Source organism: Ischnura elegans, assembly GCF_921293095.1.
Source record: "Ischnura elegans chromosome 13 unlocalized genomic scaffold, ioIscEleg1.1 SUPER_13_unloc_4, whole genome shotgun sequence".
Lineage (NCBI taxonomy): Eukaryota > Metazoa > Arthropoda > Insecta > Odonata > Coenagrionidae > Ischnura > Ischnura elegans.
The window spans coordinates 1688244-1708428 of record NW_025791660.1 but is presented as its reverse complement, the minus strand read 5'-3'; the positions used below and the strand labels follow the sequence as shown (position 1 = coordinate 1708428).

General features: G+C 35.8%; 1 protein-coding gene across 3 annotated transcripts; it reads right to left on the bottom strand.

Annotated features, from left to right (window-relative positions):
• Window positions 1-448: 448 nt before the first annotated feature.
• LOC124173026 lies at window positions 449-19551 on the bottom strand. Of its 3 annotated transcripts, XM_046552553.1 has the most exons (5): window positions 19449-19550; window positions 18106-18151; window positions 7462-7541; window positions 1665-3126; window positions 449-859 (listed from the first exon to the last, which is right to left on the bottom strand). In XM_046552553.1, the coding sequence occupies exons 4-5, from the start codon at window positions 2985-2987 to the stop codon at window positions 854-856; spliced, it is 1329 nt and encodes a 442-aa protein (XP_046408509.1). In that variant the 5' UTR covers window positions 2988-3126; window positions 7462-7541; window positions 18106-18151; window positions 19449-19550; the 3' UTR covers window positions 449-853. The 3 variants fall into 3 exon arrangements, with proteins under 3 accessions (XP_046408509.1, XP_046408507.1, XP_046408508.1); XM_046552551.1 differs by lacking the exon at window positions 449-859 and having other exon boundaries at window positions 1512-3126; window positions 19449-19551; XM_046552552.1 differs by lacking the exons at window positions 449-859; window positions 19449-19550 and adding an exon at window positions 19354-19392 and having other exon boundaries at window positions 1512-3126.
• Window positions 19552-20185: the final 634 nt, after the last annotated feature.

Below are 20185 nucleotides of genomic sequence, written 5' to 3'. Positions count from 1 at the left end.
TTATTTCGTGCAATACGCAATATCGTTGCTGAAGGTTGTACTTGAATTAAACAGCCCTCAAACGAAAAAACACAACTCGAAAGAAGATCTTACTAGTTATATTGAAAGCTATTTGATGATCCATAGTCAACTTTTTTTGAAAAATCTCTCCAATGAAGGCTTTTTTCTTCTCTTGATGAAGAGCCTAAAGCAGGCAGTCTCTCTCCCAAATAAATCACCTAGATTAGAGTCAACTACCAACAATTCCCTTTATTGTAAACGTTCGTATTGTTCACATATACTGCCATTTGAAACATTTGAATGTTGTGACGCGCAATAAACATTGCGGGAATTAAAAAAAAATACAGACCAACGTCCGAAAGTCCGAATTTAGCATACGGAAGTCAAGTAAAAGGTGTCAATTTTGAATGTACGAAAGTGCGAATTGTACGAAAGTCGAGTGTACGAAAGTCAAGGACTGCCTGTAAATGAGATGCAAAGTGATATATAATCAAAAATACAAATATCATTGCGGCATGACTAGGAAAAGTCTGATAAAATTGCGTGCCAACAAGATAAAACAATATGCATCTCAAAATGTGATTGTCTACCGAATGAAAAAGGGCAATGTAGCATACATGAAATCAACGTAAATGTCTGAGTATAATCATAAAATAGGTGTAACGATTGCACTAAAAACACAAGTAATTAAGTTAACCCAATAAAACTGACATTCGTAAAGAAAATAAATTAATGTCAACAGAATTAATGTTAATTAATGCTAAAAACTGAGAGGCAAAATAAATGAATGTAAACAGAATTTTCATCTTCAGGACTGGCTCCACCACAATCTCCAAGTTATATCAGGCCAAATTCATCCCTGAAACAACAAATATAAATTCATGGAATGAAAAATAATGCAATCACTAACAAAATGCAATGTCACTAGCAGGTTAATATTCATAGTTGTATAAAATATTACCTCCATTTACAAAAATGCAATGGCAGTAACTATCAGCAAAAATTGTTAAATTTATCTTCATACAAACCATGGTCTACAAGAATAGTTTATCTTATAAGTAAAAAATAATGGAAGACTTTCACTATTGTTTGGAATTTACACATAACTGAATTGATATATAATGGATTTGAATATAGGCGCTCTCTAATTTCCTTACGTTATTTTATTTTTCTATATATATTATATATTTCTATCCATTAGATTAAAGTAATGTTAGTTTTGAACAGTCACCTTCTTAAACATATAACATAAAGGAACATATTAGAACTATAATACAATTTATCTCTTGAAAAGAAATCTGCATCTCGGAATATGGAGAGATAATGTTTGACTAAAATAAATTGGATTTAAATATGTTAAAATTACGAATCCCCACTGCCATTAAATAAAACTACTCAAAGAACACAAAGGAGGAATATATAAGGATTGAGACTCCAATGTACCAGAAGTTTAATTTCACCTCCTCATGCCAAACATCTCCAATTAATGGCCCACTTTTGGGAAAACATGGAAAATTAAATTACAAACAAATCTTCCAATAATCCAAAACTCATTTATATTTACATTTATTAATTACCGATTTATTTGCTAATACAGCTTCATATATTGAATTGAGTGTTTAAATGATGCGAGGAAAAAAGTGAGAAATAGATGTGAGACCCACCTTTGCACTGGCTAGCAGTGTTCCAATCACATTGTTAGAATAGAGAGAGAAGAGGAGAGGGGCTTGCCGCTGTAGTCTAGCTCTTCCTTCTGTGGATCCATAATCAGCGATAATCCGAGGGACAGCTGCTGCCAACCAACAAACCTTTGCCTTCAGTGTCCTCCCTTCCAATGCTAAATTGATATATGAATGTAATCCCACTTCCCTCTTTCTCTTCTCCCCCACCTCCTCTAGAGCCCTCATCCACTCACGCTCTCGTTCCACGTCTTCCTTGCTATAGGGCCTCCCCTCATTATCAAAAACAAATTTCAGGAATAATTGCGAAAGGGCCCGAACTAAATAAGAACATACGACTTGCTCCCTATCACCAGAACAATCATTTCCACCCAAATACACAGTCTCACTCTCATAATCACAAAATGAATACCATTTATTCCCATCATCCTCAGTCCCATCCAAATCCACAACGCTTTCCTTCATCCTTCCAATGTCATCAAATTCTAAGTCCACCATCACCTTCACCCGATCATACCCGCTTAAAAACTTAATGATACACGCAGTGCACTCATCTTCATCATACAGTCTCTCATACATCTTACGCATTTCATCAACTCCATCCCCATACACTGTCCTAGTCTTTCGCATCATGGCGTCCACGCACTCCTGCCTTGCTCTGGCTGGATCGGATGTAGTTTGACTTAAAGATGCCTCCTCACCCACTCCAAGCTTGATCGACGTAATATCCTCCGCTGTTGACGTCACGGCTTCTTCCAGACAACGCAACAGTGTGTCCCGGCCACACACTTGCGCTTTCAGTTCCTCCAACGATGAGCTCAACTGATTTACAAGAGATTTCATCTCTCGCCTCAATGAGTCCACCGAGGACCTGAGAGATGCAATATCACATTCTGGGCTAGCCACGGGCGTTGCATGATCAGTGTTTCTACTCGAAGATGCTTCCAGACGACGCAAAATAACTTGGTCTCTCCTGTGAACCAACTTCACCAAATTCAGAACTTTTGAGCGTTCTTTGTCATCAGGGAACTGCCGCACCATCTCCTCCGCTGAAGACAATGCACTCTGTTGACTGTCATCTGCAATGTCCGTATCAGCCCCTCTAGCCAGTAACTCCTGCACCCAATCAGCTTTTCCAAGTCCCACACCAACATGCAAGAGTGTTTTTTGCCGCATGTACCGAACATCGACATCTTCCAACATGCCCAGCAGCTCTTTATGCTGGAGCAATGAGCCAGTCAGCAATCCAGCAATGAGCCTCTCCTCAACAAATTGCTCAGCATTGCTGGTAGGAATGTTGCTCGCCATAATTGGTAAAAAAAGAAATAATTTATTTGAGCGGGTGTTGGATTCAGCAGAAGTTGGCTGTATGAAGCAGGCGTGGTGACAATGGTCAGCAAGGAGTAACAAACGATCTCAGCGTTGGTTTGAAAATATTAAATATTGGCTGCAATCAAAAAGAAGAAACATCAAATTATTAGGTATCTTAACATGCTGCATATGGATGGTGAGAATTTTTTCCCAAATGTTGTGGACAGATGACAAAGATTTTCGTCATTTAGGTGTGTCACCCTAAACAATTTTAAAGCGTACAATACGTATTCGTTAGTACGTTTTCAGTTGTTGCTCGTTATTCATAATGAATTGATGCATCATAACGTTTGATTGGGTAAAGTTATATTCTAAACATTAGCTTTTTAACCATGTTTAAACCAAAGGCATTACACCCTAATAGGCACATATTTCCAATCCAGTTTTTTCAGATGGAAGGTTTGCTCAGTGAGTGATGTTTAAAAAACCGCCGGAACAGGGGGTTAAAAGGAATTTAAATAACCCGGTACGCAACATGTTAAAATTTGTCAATAGCAGAGTGGGAACATAAAAACTAGCTTAAGGGTGACTAGAGAAAAAATATCTCGCTTACTATGCAACCCAGAATATATAGAAAACTGCTCTGGAATGGCATTTTTGAAATTCAACCACTCACAACCATCGTGAATTCTGCTGGTTTTTCCGGGTATTCTTCCGCGTTTATCCATTTGTAGGACGATATTTCGCCAACGTTCCAGTTGGCTTCCTCAGGTCCACTGAAGTTCATTCGCCTTGACCGGGATCCAGGTTCGAATCCCGGTCAAGGCGAATTATTTTTCCTCTGTGGATCTTTCGCATGAATTGTCTTGCTTCAGGAGACAAAACTCGCATGATGTTAAATCTCCAAGCCGTTTATTTCAGGGTGAACCCTGAGTCAGGGAGTACCTTACTGATGGACTAACACCCTTCTGATGGACTGATCACTCAAAACCACAGGCCCCTTATAGATGCACTCAATGAAGAAATGGACAAAGTAGTGACCCACTCACGTGACTTGAGTTTGGAAGAGTCTATGGTTCCATAGAGAGCTACACTGGAATTAAGTGAATATATGAGAAACATCAAAGGTACGAAACGAAGTTGTATATGTTGACGTTAGCAAAGAGTTTGGCACTACAGGTCTTCAAATACCAATTGTCTAGAAAAGAGCATTCAGAGAAGATGGTAGAAAAATTGACGGGGAATCATTTCGATTTCGGCAAATCCTATTGGATGGAAGACTTTTACAAAAAAGTTGCCACTTCTAGATCCCATCCAAATGGGAAAACTTATGATATGGGGAAAATGCTGCGAGCCAAGAAAGTTATTCCTCCTGTTGTGCTCTCCCAGGAATTAAAGAAAGGTTGAGGTGGTGGAGGCCTTATCTGAGGGTGAAATCTTTATCCCAAGGTGGGAGGATAAGAGGGAAGTGAGGACAATCAGCGCTGAATTCAGTGCAAAAAAGATTGAATCCACAAAAAGACGAGGTTGCACACTAAGAAAATCACAGCAAGTGATTGAATATAACAATTACATGAGTGGCATCCATCATTGGGATCAAATAAGGTCTTCCTATCCCATGAAAAAGAAACCAAGTGGCACAAAAATTTGGGAATCCACCTACTAATCTTACTGTTACCGAACCGTTACTTTTTATTCTCTGAAGATTTTTGAAAAATTCCTCCCTTTGACTTTTCAATTCAAATTTTAGAATCACTTTTAACAATATCTATAACTCCAGCTCCCTTGAAGAGACAAGCATCATCCCAGCACACCTCATTCCAAACCAAGGGCTTATCAAGACATTTCCCCGACTAAAAGACAAAGACGGAAAAGACTAAAACAAAAGAGGTGTAGGTAGCACTTCAACAAGAATGTCTGCTAGGACACTTCATATTATTGCCCCACCTGCCTGGCTGAGCCATGATCATGTCTTGAGTGTTTTCTGGAGTATCACAAGAATTTGTAATGCTGAAAATTATTTACACAGCTGGACAAAATTGTTTTATAAAATTTATATCATCTATATTTTAAATGTAAATTTGTGTATTTTCAAAATGATATTATTTGATGCAATGTAAATAGTAAATAGAAAAACCTTCTTCCTATGGTTGACAATTTCTGATTTGTTTGACAATGTTTCATCAATATAATTCTTCTTTCATTTAAATTTTCCTTTTTATTAATTAACTATGCATGCCATCACAAAATTTTCGCAGAGGTTATGAAATTGCTCATTCGCATTATCCATGATTAGGAACAACACTTTTGCCACAAATATTGGTAATATTTATTATATTTTCTTCAGCGCAATTAAAAATTTAAAATTGTTTTCATACGTAAAATTTCCAGATTGAAAAATTAACATTAGCTGGATTACTATGTTCAATAGTTTTCAAGAAAATGATTAGGTGTAAATGGGTTTTTGCTGCAGTACTGACAAAAAGCAAAGAAATATCAGAATCATATACATGTAGAGCGGCAAGGTATCACAAGATTGACAGGATACTTGGAAAATTTTAATTTAAATTTTTTAACAAATGGTGGGTTACTTTTGGGAAAAATAGTAAATACATGTACCAAGAATCACAACTCATAAGATCACGTTGTTAAGTTAATAAAACAAAATACAACTTTTTGCCAAAATGTCAGCCACTGAGCATTTTCTTTAAAAAACGGTGAGCACGGAATGTGTTCAGTAATTCTATGGTAAAAATGGACACACATGATGGAGAAAAAGCCTTTTTGGGGGATGAATCTCCCACTTATCTTTGATAAGGAAAAATTAGTAAAAATGTTTTCTATCAATATTAGTGAGACTGCCTGTCCAATATTTTCTCTCATCAAAATAACAGAAGGCTTTCATAAAATGTTACCATGAACACTTAAATTAAGAAATTGAAATAACAGCCTATATACAGACTCCCGATAATACGGCTGTGGTATATCCGTGTTGCGGATTACCCGTGCACGAATTTCACTCACGCTCAGCGATCTTTATGAAAATTCAAATATGATGCAAAATCACCAGAATTACTGCATTTGAATGGTAGGACACACCAGGCTTATTATTTCCACGAGAATCCCCTTCGTAAAACGGAAGTGATCACGCGCTAGCTGCATTCACAAGAGCTCAGTGGTCTTGTTTTCGAATCCTCGCAGTGTGCAATCGCGCTACATGTTAACTGATACAGTTGTAACCCAGGCAACATAAGCAAGACGCGACTAAGAGGCGTGGTGCCTTAAAATTTTGATTTCTGATGCCGCGCGGTGGTTTTGAAGTATTTGTGCAAACCACTTTTCTGTACATGTTATCTCGTGGATACGTGGATTTCAAAATCAGTTCTTAAATGGAGCAGTAATAGTACGAGTAAAACCTTGTTATTGCCTAAAGATTGTGTACTCTCGAAGAAAGCTCTCAATGAGACCGGAGAGAACTCTTAAATAACAGCATTAATAATAATATATTGTTTTTTTACATAAGTTATGAACATTTCAAGACATTTTTCTTGCTTAGTTTTATGCTTTTAACTGCTGAGGTGTCATAAATTTATATTCAATTTTATGCATCAACTATATGGGTCAATTCTACAGCAAAAAGAGTTCTTTGAAACAGAATAAAAAACTGGTGTCCAAAACACCTTATAATATGTTTTAACATTCAACATTTTGCCATGTTTAAAAATATAGACAAATATTAAATTGAAATGGGTATTTAATTGGAAAAAATTGAACATATTTCGTTCATTCCTTTCCTTGATGCATTTTGCAGGAGTGGCATGTGGTCTCACACACCATTAATCGAATTGAAAGTCGGATATTAACGGAAATAAAAATATGAAAGCATTAGTTTTCGAGACTTTGATATTATCTTTATTCTGATTAAGATATCTGTAGCATAAAAAATATGAAGATAACAGGAATTATTGGCATGAACAAGTCATTTTGAAAGCATTCATAATTTTAAAAACGCAGTGGTCTCTCAGACCGCAAGACAAATGGAATGTTTCAAAACTCCATTTACAACAAAAGCAAAAAATAATCAGCTCATTATAGCTGACAAATGTTGGCCTCTGACACTGCCTCAAGTGACCAAAAGCTATTTCGTACAGACAAACGTTGAGATATGACTATTTATTGATGAATAGAAAAATGAAGATTTCATTTTAATCAGTTTCGGAAAAGCTTTCAGAAAGTGTGTATACTTGGGAATAAGAACGAAGTATACCATGGCAAAAAATTTTTATGGATGTGACACAAGAAATATTTGCTATCCATTTTTACAATAAATTACGTTGAAACTCAGTTTGTTTATTTTATTAGATAAAATCTGGTTCCAGGCAGGCATGCATCGTTCAAGCAAGGAAGTCACACAATAATAAATAATTCATGGAAAAGCATAGATTAAATGTATTTGCAACTACCTACTTACCGAATAGGTTACACAAGGTGGTTAGAATGGGTAATCACTCCTTCCTTGACTTTCCAATTCCCAATACAGAAGAGGCAATCCTGGAACATAAAATAAATTACTTTTGTTAGTGCCCCAAATGTTTTTTTTAGTTACCTCAGTAGACTGCAGTTGAGGCCTTTGCAGGAGGGGAGGAAGACAACCTCTAAAGCCCCAGCAGAAGGTACACCAACGGGAGCCTACAGGTGGTCACTTGGTGTCGGGATTTTTGGGAGCCCGACTTCGCTGTTTGGGTTTGCCATCTTTAAGGTTGGCGAGAGCCTGAGTATTCTAAGTTAGTTCTACCTCCAAATTCTTTATGTAATTCACACATCCTGTCCTTTTGCCCATCCTCCTCTGAAACTCAGACAGGTTTACGAGCCAGTGAGTAGTAAGTTGTCCGTCGCGACCTACTCTGGAGGATCAATTAACTTAAGTTAACTTATTCCTACCCTCAACCTTGCACCCCTCCCACTTCCGAGAGTAGGCAGATTTTACCCACACTGGCACCCACAATATCGCCCAACACGACTTAGGACTCCTTGATAATGTATTACATTGTATTCCAACTATTATTGTCAATTTTTGTAAATGTTTATATTTTCTATGTAAATTTGTTTCTTTTAAAAAATGAAAATATTTGATGCATAGAAAATAGTAAATAGAAAAATCTTCTTCATATGGTTGATATTTTCTGATTTGTTAAACAATGGTTATCTTGAGATGCTTCCTCCTTCGAATGTGCAACATTTTCACATTAAATAGTAATTTTTTTATTATAATCAACAATATTGGTGTTAACCCATTTATGCCCAGTGGGTCGTTTTCGACCCACGGGATTTAAAAAATCCTAGTCCCTCTAATTTGAAGTATTTGTCTACATTGTTGTTATTTTCGTCTTACAGTGAAGCAAGTGATTCATTCCTGAAGTAATATTTCCAAGGACTCGTTTTAAAATCATTGTAATGTGGGCATAAAAAATTACTTCTCTTTACCGCGATTTTCGAATAACTTTGACGTACAATGTAACCAAAATTTTCAAGCTCAATCAAAATGACACGACATGCTATAATACTTTGTATACTCAATTTTATTATTCCGTATTCAATTACCAAATTTCATGTCTCCTGTGTCTGCCACGGGTCATGATATTGGTGTGGGTCGTTTTTGGGACAGATGAGGCTAGTTTGTCGGGCAACTCCAGACGTACTAGGTTGACCAGAATTCGAGCATTCTCTCTACTGAACTGCGATAAGATTCTTTTGGAGTGCATTAGTCCAAAAAATTTTGGCATGGCAAGGTTAGTATATAATTCATAGAGGACATATTTTTATTTTATAAACATTTTTTTCGTGAGCTCATTGACTAATTTATGTCTCTAATTTAGTCGCAAACAGCTGACTACAACAGAAATACTTCACGAGCTAAAAGAGTTGTATGAAAAAGGTGTAAAAGATGAAGTATATATTTATATAACTCCTCCAGAAGATGGAAACGAAACATGTGAGGATTCTGGGGACGAAGAATGTAACGATCCTGATCGTCTTTGTGGCTGCAAGCGGAACGTGACTTCAACATTGGCATTGAAGATGACACTGGTGAAGTTGATGAGGAAATCAAATACGTTGAAGAATCATCCCATTCTAAAAGGAGAAGGAAATCAACCGAAACCCAAAACATAACACGGAGATGGGTCAGTTGTGATCTTACTACCCCTGTTTGTGATTCTTGGAGTACATGTTTTATACCTCCACTGACTTTATCCTCGTCCAGTCACCCATTAGAATTTTTCGAACTTTTTATTGATGACAACATCATTACCAAACTTGTTGAATTTACAAATCAATATGCAGCAGCGAGAAATAGGTGTGTGCAGGTTTCCAAAGAAAATATGTATACATTTTTAGGCTTATTGTTTTTGTCCGGATATAACTGGCTCCCAAGAAGAAGAATGCACTGGGAAGAAAAGGAAGATGTCTACAATTCAGTGGTGTCTAGAAGTATGAGAAGAAACAAGTTTGAGGATATATTTACGAACATCCATTGTGCAGATAATAGTGCATTAGACATCCGATCGTCTCGCAAAATTGCATCCAGTCCTTTGTGAACTCAACAAAAACATTTGTAGATTTGCTCCTTTAGAAGAATCAATTTCTATCGATGAGGCTATGATTCCATACTTTGGAAGGAACGGATACAAACAGTTCATTTGGGGAAAGCCAGTGAGATTCGGTTACAAGGCCTGGGTAGCTGCACTCCGCTTAAGGTACTGCATCCAATTTGATATCTACCAAGGGAAAGTAAAGGAAAAAAGGGTTTTCACTTCATCAAGAGGGCTCGGTGAATCTGTGGTGATGGGGTTCGCTGAAATCCTAAAAAAGAATTATCCACTGCTGAATTTCTCCGTGTATTTTGATAATTTTTTCACTTCTGCAAATCTAATACACGAACTAACAAAATTTGGCTATGGTGGAACGGGAACCGCTAGAGTGAACCGAATTGATAACTGCCCCTTGCAGGATGTTAAAGTGTTTAAAAGAAATGAGAGAGGTAGATATGACTATCGTGTATCCCGGGAGGACAATATCAGTGCAGTTAGGTGGATTAACAATAACGTTGTCACAATGCTATCTAATCAGTTTGGCGTCGAACCTCAGCAGAAGGCAACGAGATGTTCAGCATCCGTAAAAGGAAGAATTGAAATTCCACAACCCCACATTATTGCCATGTACAATCGAAACATGGGTGGTATAGACCAAATGGACAAGAATATCTCTAATTACCGTATTGGCATTCGTGGGAAAAAGTAGTACACGCCCATATTTCTCTGGATGATGGATGTATGCATGAGTAATACATGGTGTCTCAGCAGGACTTATGGTATGAAACTGGGCAGTTTAGTTTTCAGAAGAGAAATTGTAATATCATTAATGAAGAAATATGGTATTCCACCACAACGAGCAGGACCAATGAGAAAGTTTGCACTTCCAGAGATAATCCGAACGAGTGGACCGCACTTTCATACCATTCTCAGAGATCAGCCAAGAAGAAGATGCATTTTATGCCATAGTAAAACAGTTAAATCATGCCATAAATGTTGCATTCCTTTGCATGATAAGTGCTTTGAGGTGTACCATAAGAATATCTCTGACTGTTAAAACTTAGAAGGAAATAAACAATTATTTTATATGAATAGTATCTTAAAATATTTTTTTTTATTTTAACAAATTATCCCCAAATAATGTAAGTTAATTAAAATTTCAATTAAAAAACAAAATACAACAAATTGGAAATCATAAAGCAGTTGCACCTCAATAACTCTGAAGAGCCTAATAGAAAACGATCCAAGAGTCAATATCCTAAATGTGCTCGCCAATGCCCAGAGGGTCGAAAACGACCCATGTCATAATTTTTAAACAAATGCTTCAGGATTTTTTTCAATATTTTTTCTGTTGTCCAGAGGTATAATAAGTTCGAAAAATGTAAAAAAAGTTAAATTTTCTTGCAAAATAATTAGGGAGCATAAATGGGTTAATTAAAGTATGTTGGTGGTGGTTCTCGGGTATTGCTTTGTAGAAAACATTTTTACTCAACATTTCACTCCTTCTCCTGATATTCTTTAGTGAATTTCAAGTTGATAACTAATGGCGGAGGTGGCATGTGCATATACACATGCTAGCAAGCGCACACCCAAAGATGAATGAAATAAGAAATGTAACTTTTCCTTTACTAAGAGAAGGATAAAATCCAGTCCACTTATAGATGTGATATGAAGCTCTGGGCACTACAGCTATCTCCTTGGCGTATTCACTGCAAGTATGTTATCCCTTGGCATCGTGCCAGGTGCAAATTCGGTCGATGCGATCGCTTGAGGGGGCTCGGTCGGGACGAGGTAAGCAGGGGGAATGTGCTGTTCAAATGGATACTGGGAACAGACTCATAAAACGACGCGAGTGGGCACGCACAAGTTTATTGAGTGACTCACAGGTAGTGTAACTGCCGCCTACTCTACCTGTGCCCAGGATCCTACAGTCTGTAAAAAAAAGGCCAGACACCTGAGTTTGAGGAACTCTATCGTCCAAACGAGGCAATCAATTTCAATACAACAAAAAGCAAATGAGGGAGAATTTATTTCTACTTTGGATCGTTTACATCAACAAATTTTTTGCATCATGGTATTTCTTGTATTTCATTTTTTCAAAAAAATTCCCATTTTTGCTTGTAAAATCAAGTTGCCCCACTTTGAGTGCTTCGTATTCTCATAGTTTTCGTTCCAATATCTTGAAATTACGATACATGAAAGCCAGATCTATTATTAACACCTTTTAGAAAACAAATTGTTCATATGACAAAAATTGGCGGATGTTTTAAACAATGCAAATCTCTGATAACTTCAAAACCAATGAGTCAATTGAAAATGAAGCTTGAAAAATGAGCTTCAAAATTTACATGCATGAGGACTTCCGGAAAGTCTCGGGTGTCGTTGCCTACTAGGATTCATGGTTGACAATAACATTCAAAATACATTCAGTGAAACAACTAAACCACTGAAAATTCTTGTGACAATTCCGATGACAACTAGTGAAGCATAGAGGATTTTTTCAACCCTTAAACATGTTAAACTATTCTTATTTAGCCAGATGGATGAAGACAGGCTCCTACTTTGGCCATGTTGTCAATTTAAAAAAATTCCAGGATGGTATTGAAGGTTTCAATGACAAGGTGATAAAGGAGTTTGCTCACAAGAAGGAAAAAAGAATGGATTGCACCTACCGTCACTTGTAAAGGTGTGGTTAGAATAATTGTTTTCATTTGCATGCTTATATTACTTCTGTTAATGCAGTTTTAAGGGTAGAATGTACCAGTGGTTTGTCATGCATGTTCTGTGTATTATATTAGGACAAAATATGATGCTCATAGATAATAATTAGCATAATATATATGAACCATCCTGTACCTTCTTTAATGCACATCCACGATACATTACCACCAGCCACCACTGACTAATGGAACAATTTTTAAACTTCCGGCTGGTGTTGTTTTCTAACATTAAATTTTACTACCCAGAGAAACTGATTTCTTTAGTTTGAAATCGTTTAGCACTATATGTAATCACTTTTTTTAGTATCACATTTGAGCCTACAAAAAGTTGCAATTCATTGAGGCATTTGAGAGGCTGGCAGAGAATTATACCATGAACAATTTATTATTTCCAAAAAAATAACATCACCGAATAAATCACACAGGTCTTTAGAGTAGTCCAGTGCAATGAATTAGGCTTACTTTTCATTTAAATGAAATTTTTCTAATAAGATATTTGAGCAGTGTTATTGATTGGGATTATCTTCTTTTATATGTATCATGATCCGCTCTGATAATTAAAGATTATCCCTTTGGTGCTACAACATTTGCAAACCAGTGGGTAAATTCTTCAGGACAAGCATCGGTCTGTTGTAGAATACCATCATGGTGTCCAATGGAGAAATAATATTAACCCATTCAAGCCCAGACATATCGATATATATGTCATACTTTGAAAATTCCTAAATACTCTCTTGTTTGTTGTTTATGCAATTTCTTTCTGTTATATGAAAAAAGAAAGTCTTCAACTGGTTAACAAGGTAATGAGATAATTTGAGCCAATATTTGCAATTGTTACGTTCACTTACAGATGTCTGGTTACGAACTACTTAGAAATCGCCACGGTATGATCACATGAAAATTAAACTTTCTTATTAATCAGATTTCTCTGAATCCAGCTATTCTGTTTCATTTTAAAAGAATGAGGAGTATTATCTATTAAAAGATATTCGTTTTTCTTTCAATCTCACGACAAAACTAATCAGTAAAGTTTTGGCATGTCTAAAGACACCTCTGGGTAGAAGTGGCACTAAAAATTAAATTTTTAACTCATAGCTACAGGCATCCCCCGAGTTATGTAAGAGATGCATTCCGACAGACTCTGCATAAGTCGAAATTTACGTAAGTTGAAAATTTTGCGTTAGTGCATCAGAGATTTCGATTGGTGCGGTGAATTCTTGATGGAGAGATTCGCATAAAATTTTTGGTTAAGTTTTATGCATTTCACTGTGATATTCATTAACTCTTCCGCATGTTCTTATGCTATTAGATACAGAATCAATAAACATTATTATTTAGTCTGAGAGTTGCATCTTGAGCATTGCCAATCAGAATGCGTAATATTATTCCCCAAATTGACCGATCGCGTGGATTCGGGAAAGTACAGTATCTCAATGCTACAAGCTGCAAGCAATGTATTAGAGGGAAACCAGTAATATTTGGGTTTTAATTATGGAGTATTCACGAATAGGGTGGTGCGAAAAAACACAACTTACAAATTTCGTGTCGCTATAGCGCAGAAAATTTGCGATACGGTAGTACAAGAAAAACAAAAAAAGAATTATTAAAATCGGAAGTAATCTTTTGATCACGCAAAGCACCTGAAAAAAATGACAAAAAAATGTATTTTTTCTGCTGTAAAAAAAATAAAATTTAATGAGTATTAATTTTACAATTTAGCCGATTTTTCATTTTTTTGTAATAATTACTTGAGGATAATTTTTGTGAAGTTTTTATTGGCTATTTAGATAAAAAATGACTAAAAAACTGGTCACTAGAATTGAAAGGCAAAATTGCACATTAAAAAGGCAGCAAGTTAACCCTATTGAAACTGAAGATGCTGAGGTTTTAAATGACAAAACGCAAAGTTCAACAATCAAGGAGAAATTTGTTGACTAGAAAGATCACATGCCTAGTACTTTCAAAAAAAAATATAAATCACCATGGCAAATGAGGGTAAAATTATAAAGTACATCTTTTCGTTGTGATCAACACGGAGTATCTCACCATACAGCTGCTGCTATAACATCAAGTGTACTTGTAGACAATGGTGTTATAACTAAAGAATATACTTCTAAGTTCATTGACTGATGTAGAATTAGATGGGAAAAGAGAAATATTATAAGCGATTAACAGCAAATCCATCTTGATTTAGGTGAGCTACATGGGTTATACTTTGACGGAAGGATATACAATAACATGGAAATAGAAATGATTGAATTGAAGGAGTACTGTCAGACAGTTAAAGCAGAACACCATTCTCTAATAAAAGAACCAGATTTTGTGTATTTGAGTCATGTTTCTCCAAGCTCCGTGTCTGCTAAATATATAGTGGTCTCCATATTATCTAATCTCTCTGATCAAGTAGCATCATTAGAGTACTTTGAGTTAGTTTGCTGTGATGGCACGAACATCAATATTGGATGGAAAGGTTGCACTATTAGAAAGCTCGTAGAAAATATTGGACCCCTGCTGCAGTGGGATGTTTGTTTACTTCATTTCATTTAATTACTTTTCTGTCATATTTTTCAGTATTTAGATGCTGAAACAAATAGCCAAGAATCATTTAGTGTGCCAATCAGACTAATCTGAATGGTTATGGAAAGCTTCCAATGCTGCATATACAAACAATTGAATATGAAATTCTACAAGTTGATAGATAAATTTTGAGCAAAGACCAAAAATACCTTATTGACATTAGTCAAGCAATCGCAAATGCTGACTTTCCAAATTACTTAGCAAACCGTGATCCTGACCCAATTTCACATGCTCTATGACTCGTGTGAACAGAGCAATGGAAACCTCTTGATACATACCTGAATATTAAAAGAAAGTACTTCTACCTATTATTGAATGGAATTCTAACTTTGATCACGCAGAGAACGTATTGATGGTGACGGTTTTTAATTACAGAAGGCACATTGGAGAGCTAGGGCTAAAAAGAGTATTTAAGGATGACAGACTTAAGTAAAAGGCAAACTTCGTAAACTTCATTACTCCTACTAAGAACTTCGAAGTAACTGACTACATAGAATTGATTGACTGGAATGTAGTCAAACTATCCACTCCACCTCTTCTTAGGAAATTAATTACTTATGAAGAAATAGCTTCCCTTATTGAACCAGGCGATAAACAAGATTAGGATATTTTAACTTCCCATATTGCACACAATCAAAGGGGTCGTGTGTGAAATTTGTAACGGAGGCATCCCTTAAGCTTTGTGACTATCGATCCAGAGATGGATTTGTTAGGGCTCTACTCAAATCAAGGTCCACTATGTCAGACTTCACCACTAAATCGCAATACAAAGTAGTTTTCAGAAGCTAAAATTTAAAAGGAGGTCAAAAAATGTAATTATTGTAAATAGCAGTAACCCTCAAGGGTTGGATGGATGGAGGGTGTGGGTAGAACTCAAAGTGCAGTCACCTCTCCGCAGTGAGTTCTGGGTTGCTTAATTATGATTAAATCATGTATAAACAAAGGAAGAGCTGCATAAACAAACATGAAATATTACCTTTTAAGGTAATTACTCATCACACAACTCTGAAAAAACGGCTAAATTGCAAGATTAATACATTATCAATGAACTTGTGTGATCAGAAAAGACCGTATAAAACCAAAAATATGTACATATTAATATAACCTATATTATTTGTAATCGTTTTTTGCTATAGTATTAAAAGATGTTAAATAAATTTTATTTTTTTTACAACGATTAAAAAAAACTTTTTCTTCATTTTTGCCATTTTTTCAGGTGCTTTGAGGGATCGGAAGATGACGTCCGATTTTAATAATTCATTTGTTTTTCTTGTACTAACGTATCACAACTTTTCCGCACTAAAGCATCGTGAAATTTGAAACATGAGTTTTTTTGCACCACCCTATTGCCGAATCTAGTGCCTACTTTTATCATGTGTAGCTGTATGCTGGAGCTAACACCAACCTTGAGAGAACAGATCTAGGTCAAGGAAGAGATGTAGTTTTAGGACTAGTGGATGAGATTAAATTACCACCAGACACAAAAATATTTGTTGACAACTTATTCACATCAGAAAAGCTGCTAGAAGAGTTGACAGGAAGAAACTTGCGTGGCCATGGAACCCTTTGTGAAAATAGAATCAAGAGTATAACCTTCCAGAAAAAAACTGCATTTCAAAAATCAAAACGGAGGTCTGCTCAGGTTAAATGACACAGTTTCCAAAAAATTATGAGGTAGAATGGTAATAACGCAGTTACCATGATTACTAATTGTATGCATAATAAAATGAAAACTGATGCTCATTATTCTGTCACCAAAAAGAAAAAAATGACGATCCAATGCCAGTGGCGATCGCAAAATTCTCAAATGGGTGGAGTAGACCTATGCTATCAATTATTGGCAAATTAACAGACATCAATGAGGAATACAAAATGGTAGTTCACCTATTTTAGATGGGACTTGAATGTATAAATTGTGCAGGGATGGCTTGGGTATAGAAAACTGAGATACAGGGACATACTGCTGTAAAATTTCAAAATCCCAATGTCTATTGTTCACGTAATAATACTTTATACCACAATACTATAATACCTAATGCTCAAAATTATATTATATTATGCATAAAAATTCAAGTATAAAAAACCACTTGAAGACTTAAGCAATGAATTATTTAGCGGAAACGTGCATGAATCAAATTACATGATATTGTACATTGTTGATCCCTCAAGTGCCAATATGTATCTTAAGATACATATAGGATTTAGCAACACAAATGTTAGAGATAAAAAAAAAAACATTTTTTTCCTTCATCAGATATGATATCGAATCATAATTTAAGCAAGCAAAGTAAAATATTTAGAAAAAAATCTTCTGGGCATTAATGGATAACTAAGGTTTCTTGAGGTGTACCACATGAATAAATATTGGGCCATATTCTTTCTGTCATATATATTACTGACCAGTAAAGTGCAGGGGGCTATACCATTCCTTTATGTAGACTGTACTAGCAAAACGAATGACTAATAAAATGCCACAATCGCTCAAACCGTGATCCAGTACGCAGTGACAGGAATGAAAGTGGACCACGAATCTGTAGCGTCAGCACTCGGGAGCATTGGGAGCGTGTACTGGACTACACTCTTACACAAGTTTATTTCTACTCAAGAGATGGTGATTATCCAATGAAAATAATAAAATATTCAGTGCTTAAAATGTGAATAAACTTAATCTTTAGATTTTCTAAGCCATTTAGTCAGTGAATATGAACTTTTCAATAGTATGATTCACCTCAAGCGTTAGAAACACATTTTACACTCACACGGTTACAACCCTGCATATAAATTTTACTTTAAAACTTTAAGACCAAATGGTATTATTGAAGGCTATAAAAAATGCCTAAACCGAGGAAACACATACAAAACAATAATTCACTCACAACAATAAAAGTCGCAATTGAGACTTGCCCTTTAGACAACTTGATAATAATTACCTACATGCTATACACGACATACTACCACCATAACCAGTTTCAAAACAAATACTATGCATAGCTGGCACGATCGACCGGAAAAAAAGCTTCAAGGCAAAATATTTCATCATCACCGTTTTTGTTAACTTGTCCATCAAAATGATGACACAAACTCTTAAGACAAGCACAACGGAGACACCAATTGGGTGACACGACTTATTTAAAAACAAACAATGGCATAACACCGAACGGAATCATGCAGTTTCATACACTATTATTCCAGAAGACAGAATTATAAGAAATTGATCAAAATACTCACTTTGAGACTCAGGAGGTTCTGGAATGAAAGTTTTCCGACCGGAATCCTGGAAAGAAAATTGGACAGATGAAGATTAACAAATTGGCAGCTGAATACTTTTTCGTCATTCCATGAACAAATGCTACAGCTACAGATACTTAATTTTAAAACGTAAAAAGCCATTGAAAGGGTTGAAATAAGGCCCTTACAACTTCAATATAACCAGGGCGAAATAATATTCATTCAATACATTAAAAGGTAGAATTAGCAACTAACGAAATAGAAATAATGACATAGCTATGGTCTATAATGGACATCTTTTCATATCGAGGGCCAGAGGAAATAGCAAAAAAATTATATATGCAGAAACTTGCTGACTACAGCCCTATCTCAGTGAATAAAATAGAAATATTTCCCGATTATCAGAGAATAGATGAAAAGACCAAATGAAAAAATAGCCCAATCATAGCACATCCTACTATCTACCCACTCCACCTGGAATTTCATTGGTGACAACACATTTATCCCGGTACCAAATCAATATTTAACGTATTACATTTACACAATAATACTGACACAACACCGGCAAATGTCGATAGAATTGGTAGACATTCATAGACACAATGATGACACGACAATACAATAGCAATGGCAAAAGTTTAAATATGTCTAAGGCGTTCACAGTATACTTTTATCGAATACTAATTTTCAACAGATCTTCACCATGTTATGGATTCAAAACTTATGTCGCATTCTTAACGATATTACGGGCGGGAGAAAGCGCAGCGACTGCAATCGAATTAACACAATACACGCTACTTATTTTCATGTGGAATGGCTCATACTTTAAAGTAAACTGCTACCCATATTATTACCAATAATATAAACCCAAATTTATCCGTTTTACTCTCAAGCACATCCTAAAAATCAGAAGATTATAAATGATGGACAAAGGACAATCAACCGTGTGGTATAAAATCCAATTGGTAGAACACAACAAAGTTACATTGAGACAACGAATATCAACTCGCCAACGCGTAGTATACGTGACCTAAATCCAGAATGTATTCGAGGGCCGCTTTGCAACCATAATATAACCTGTAGTGAGGCAAGCTTTAACAACGTAGTTCCATATAAATGAAACACACACTTTAAACAATAGCAAATAAGTAGGTTATGTAAGAGTAAACACGTTAGAAACGAGTAGTACAAAGTCTGAAAACACAAGTCACTACGCCTTGTTACATGGCAATGATAATTAAAACTCACGAATGTGGGATCCAGGTTACAAACACCTAGGATTAAGGGACGGTAAATGAACTCAAAAGCGACATAAAATGCAGAGAATCCTAAAAACTACGTACCAGACCACTTTTACTTTCTCGTTACCGTTCTCTCAGCAGGAAACGAGCTATCATTGCACTCGTGGCAAAATACCCATAATACCACGCAAGTCAAGACTCAAAGCATAGAGACGGCATTACCGCATTACCTTGATGATTGGAAACAATCGCAGTTAGCGCGGCAGTTTGTTTCTAAGCTGGCATGTATGCGGCTATTGCGACGACAACATATGATATATCACGTTTTTATAATACATTTTAAATTAAGTTGGCTGTTAAATTAAAAAGAAATATATTTTATATTTCGAGAAATTTATAGCCAACCTTAAAGTAAGCCTATAAGTTCCACTGAATACAATAACACCAATGAAATTAATTTCGTAAAATAAAACATTGCAGTATTTAGCTAACATGGTGATATACACTGAAATATTTTTTCGAAGGCAATATACTCTTCAGTTTCGGAAAGGTATTAAAATAATTTTTAAAAGCTACAATTTGTTATTAAAAAGGATATCGATTAATAGGAGACCAAAATATATTTTACGTCACCTTAATTTTCCCTTGCGCCAGGAAATAAGAACAGGATGTTAGAAATAAGTAATAATACTGGATTTCAAGAGCCATATTTCATTTCATAATGACGTCAATAAATGTACTTCAAGGAACTCATATTATAACAACCCTTCAAATAGTGTTACCTTCGGTTTGAAAACAATAGTAATTTTGTTCACCTTTAGCTAAAACCAAGAGGCAAG

What these genes read in the sequence shown, in the direction of transcription:
- LOC124173026 (XM_046552551.1), bottom strand. Translation starts at nt 2,987, where the DNA reads ATGGCGAGCAACATTCCTACCAGCAATGCTGAGCAATTTGTTGAGGAG.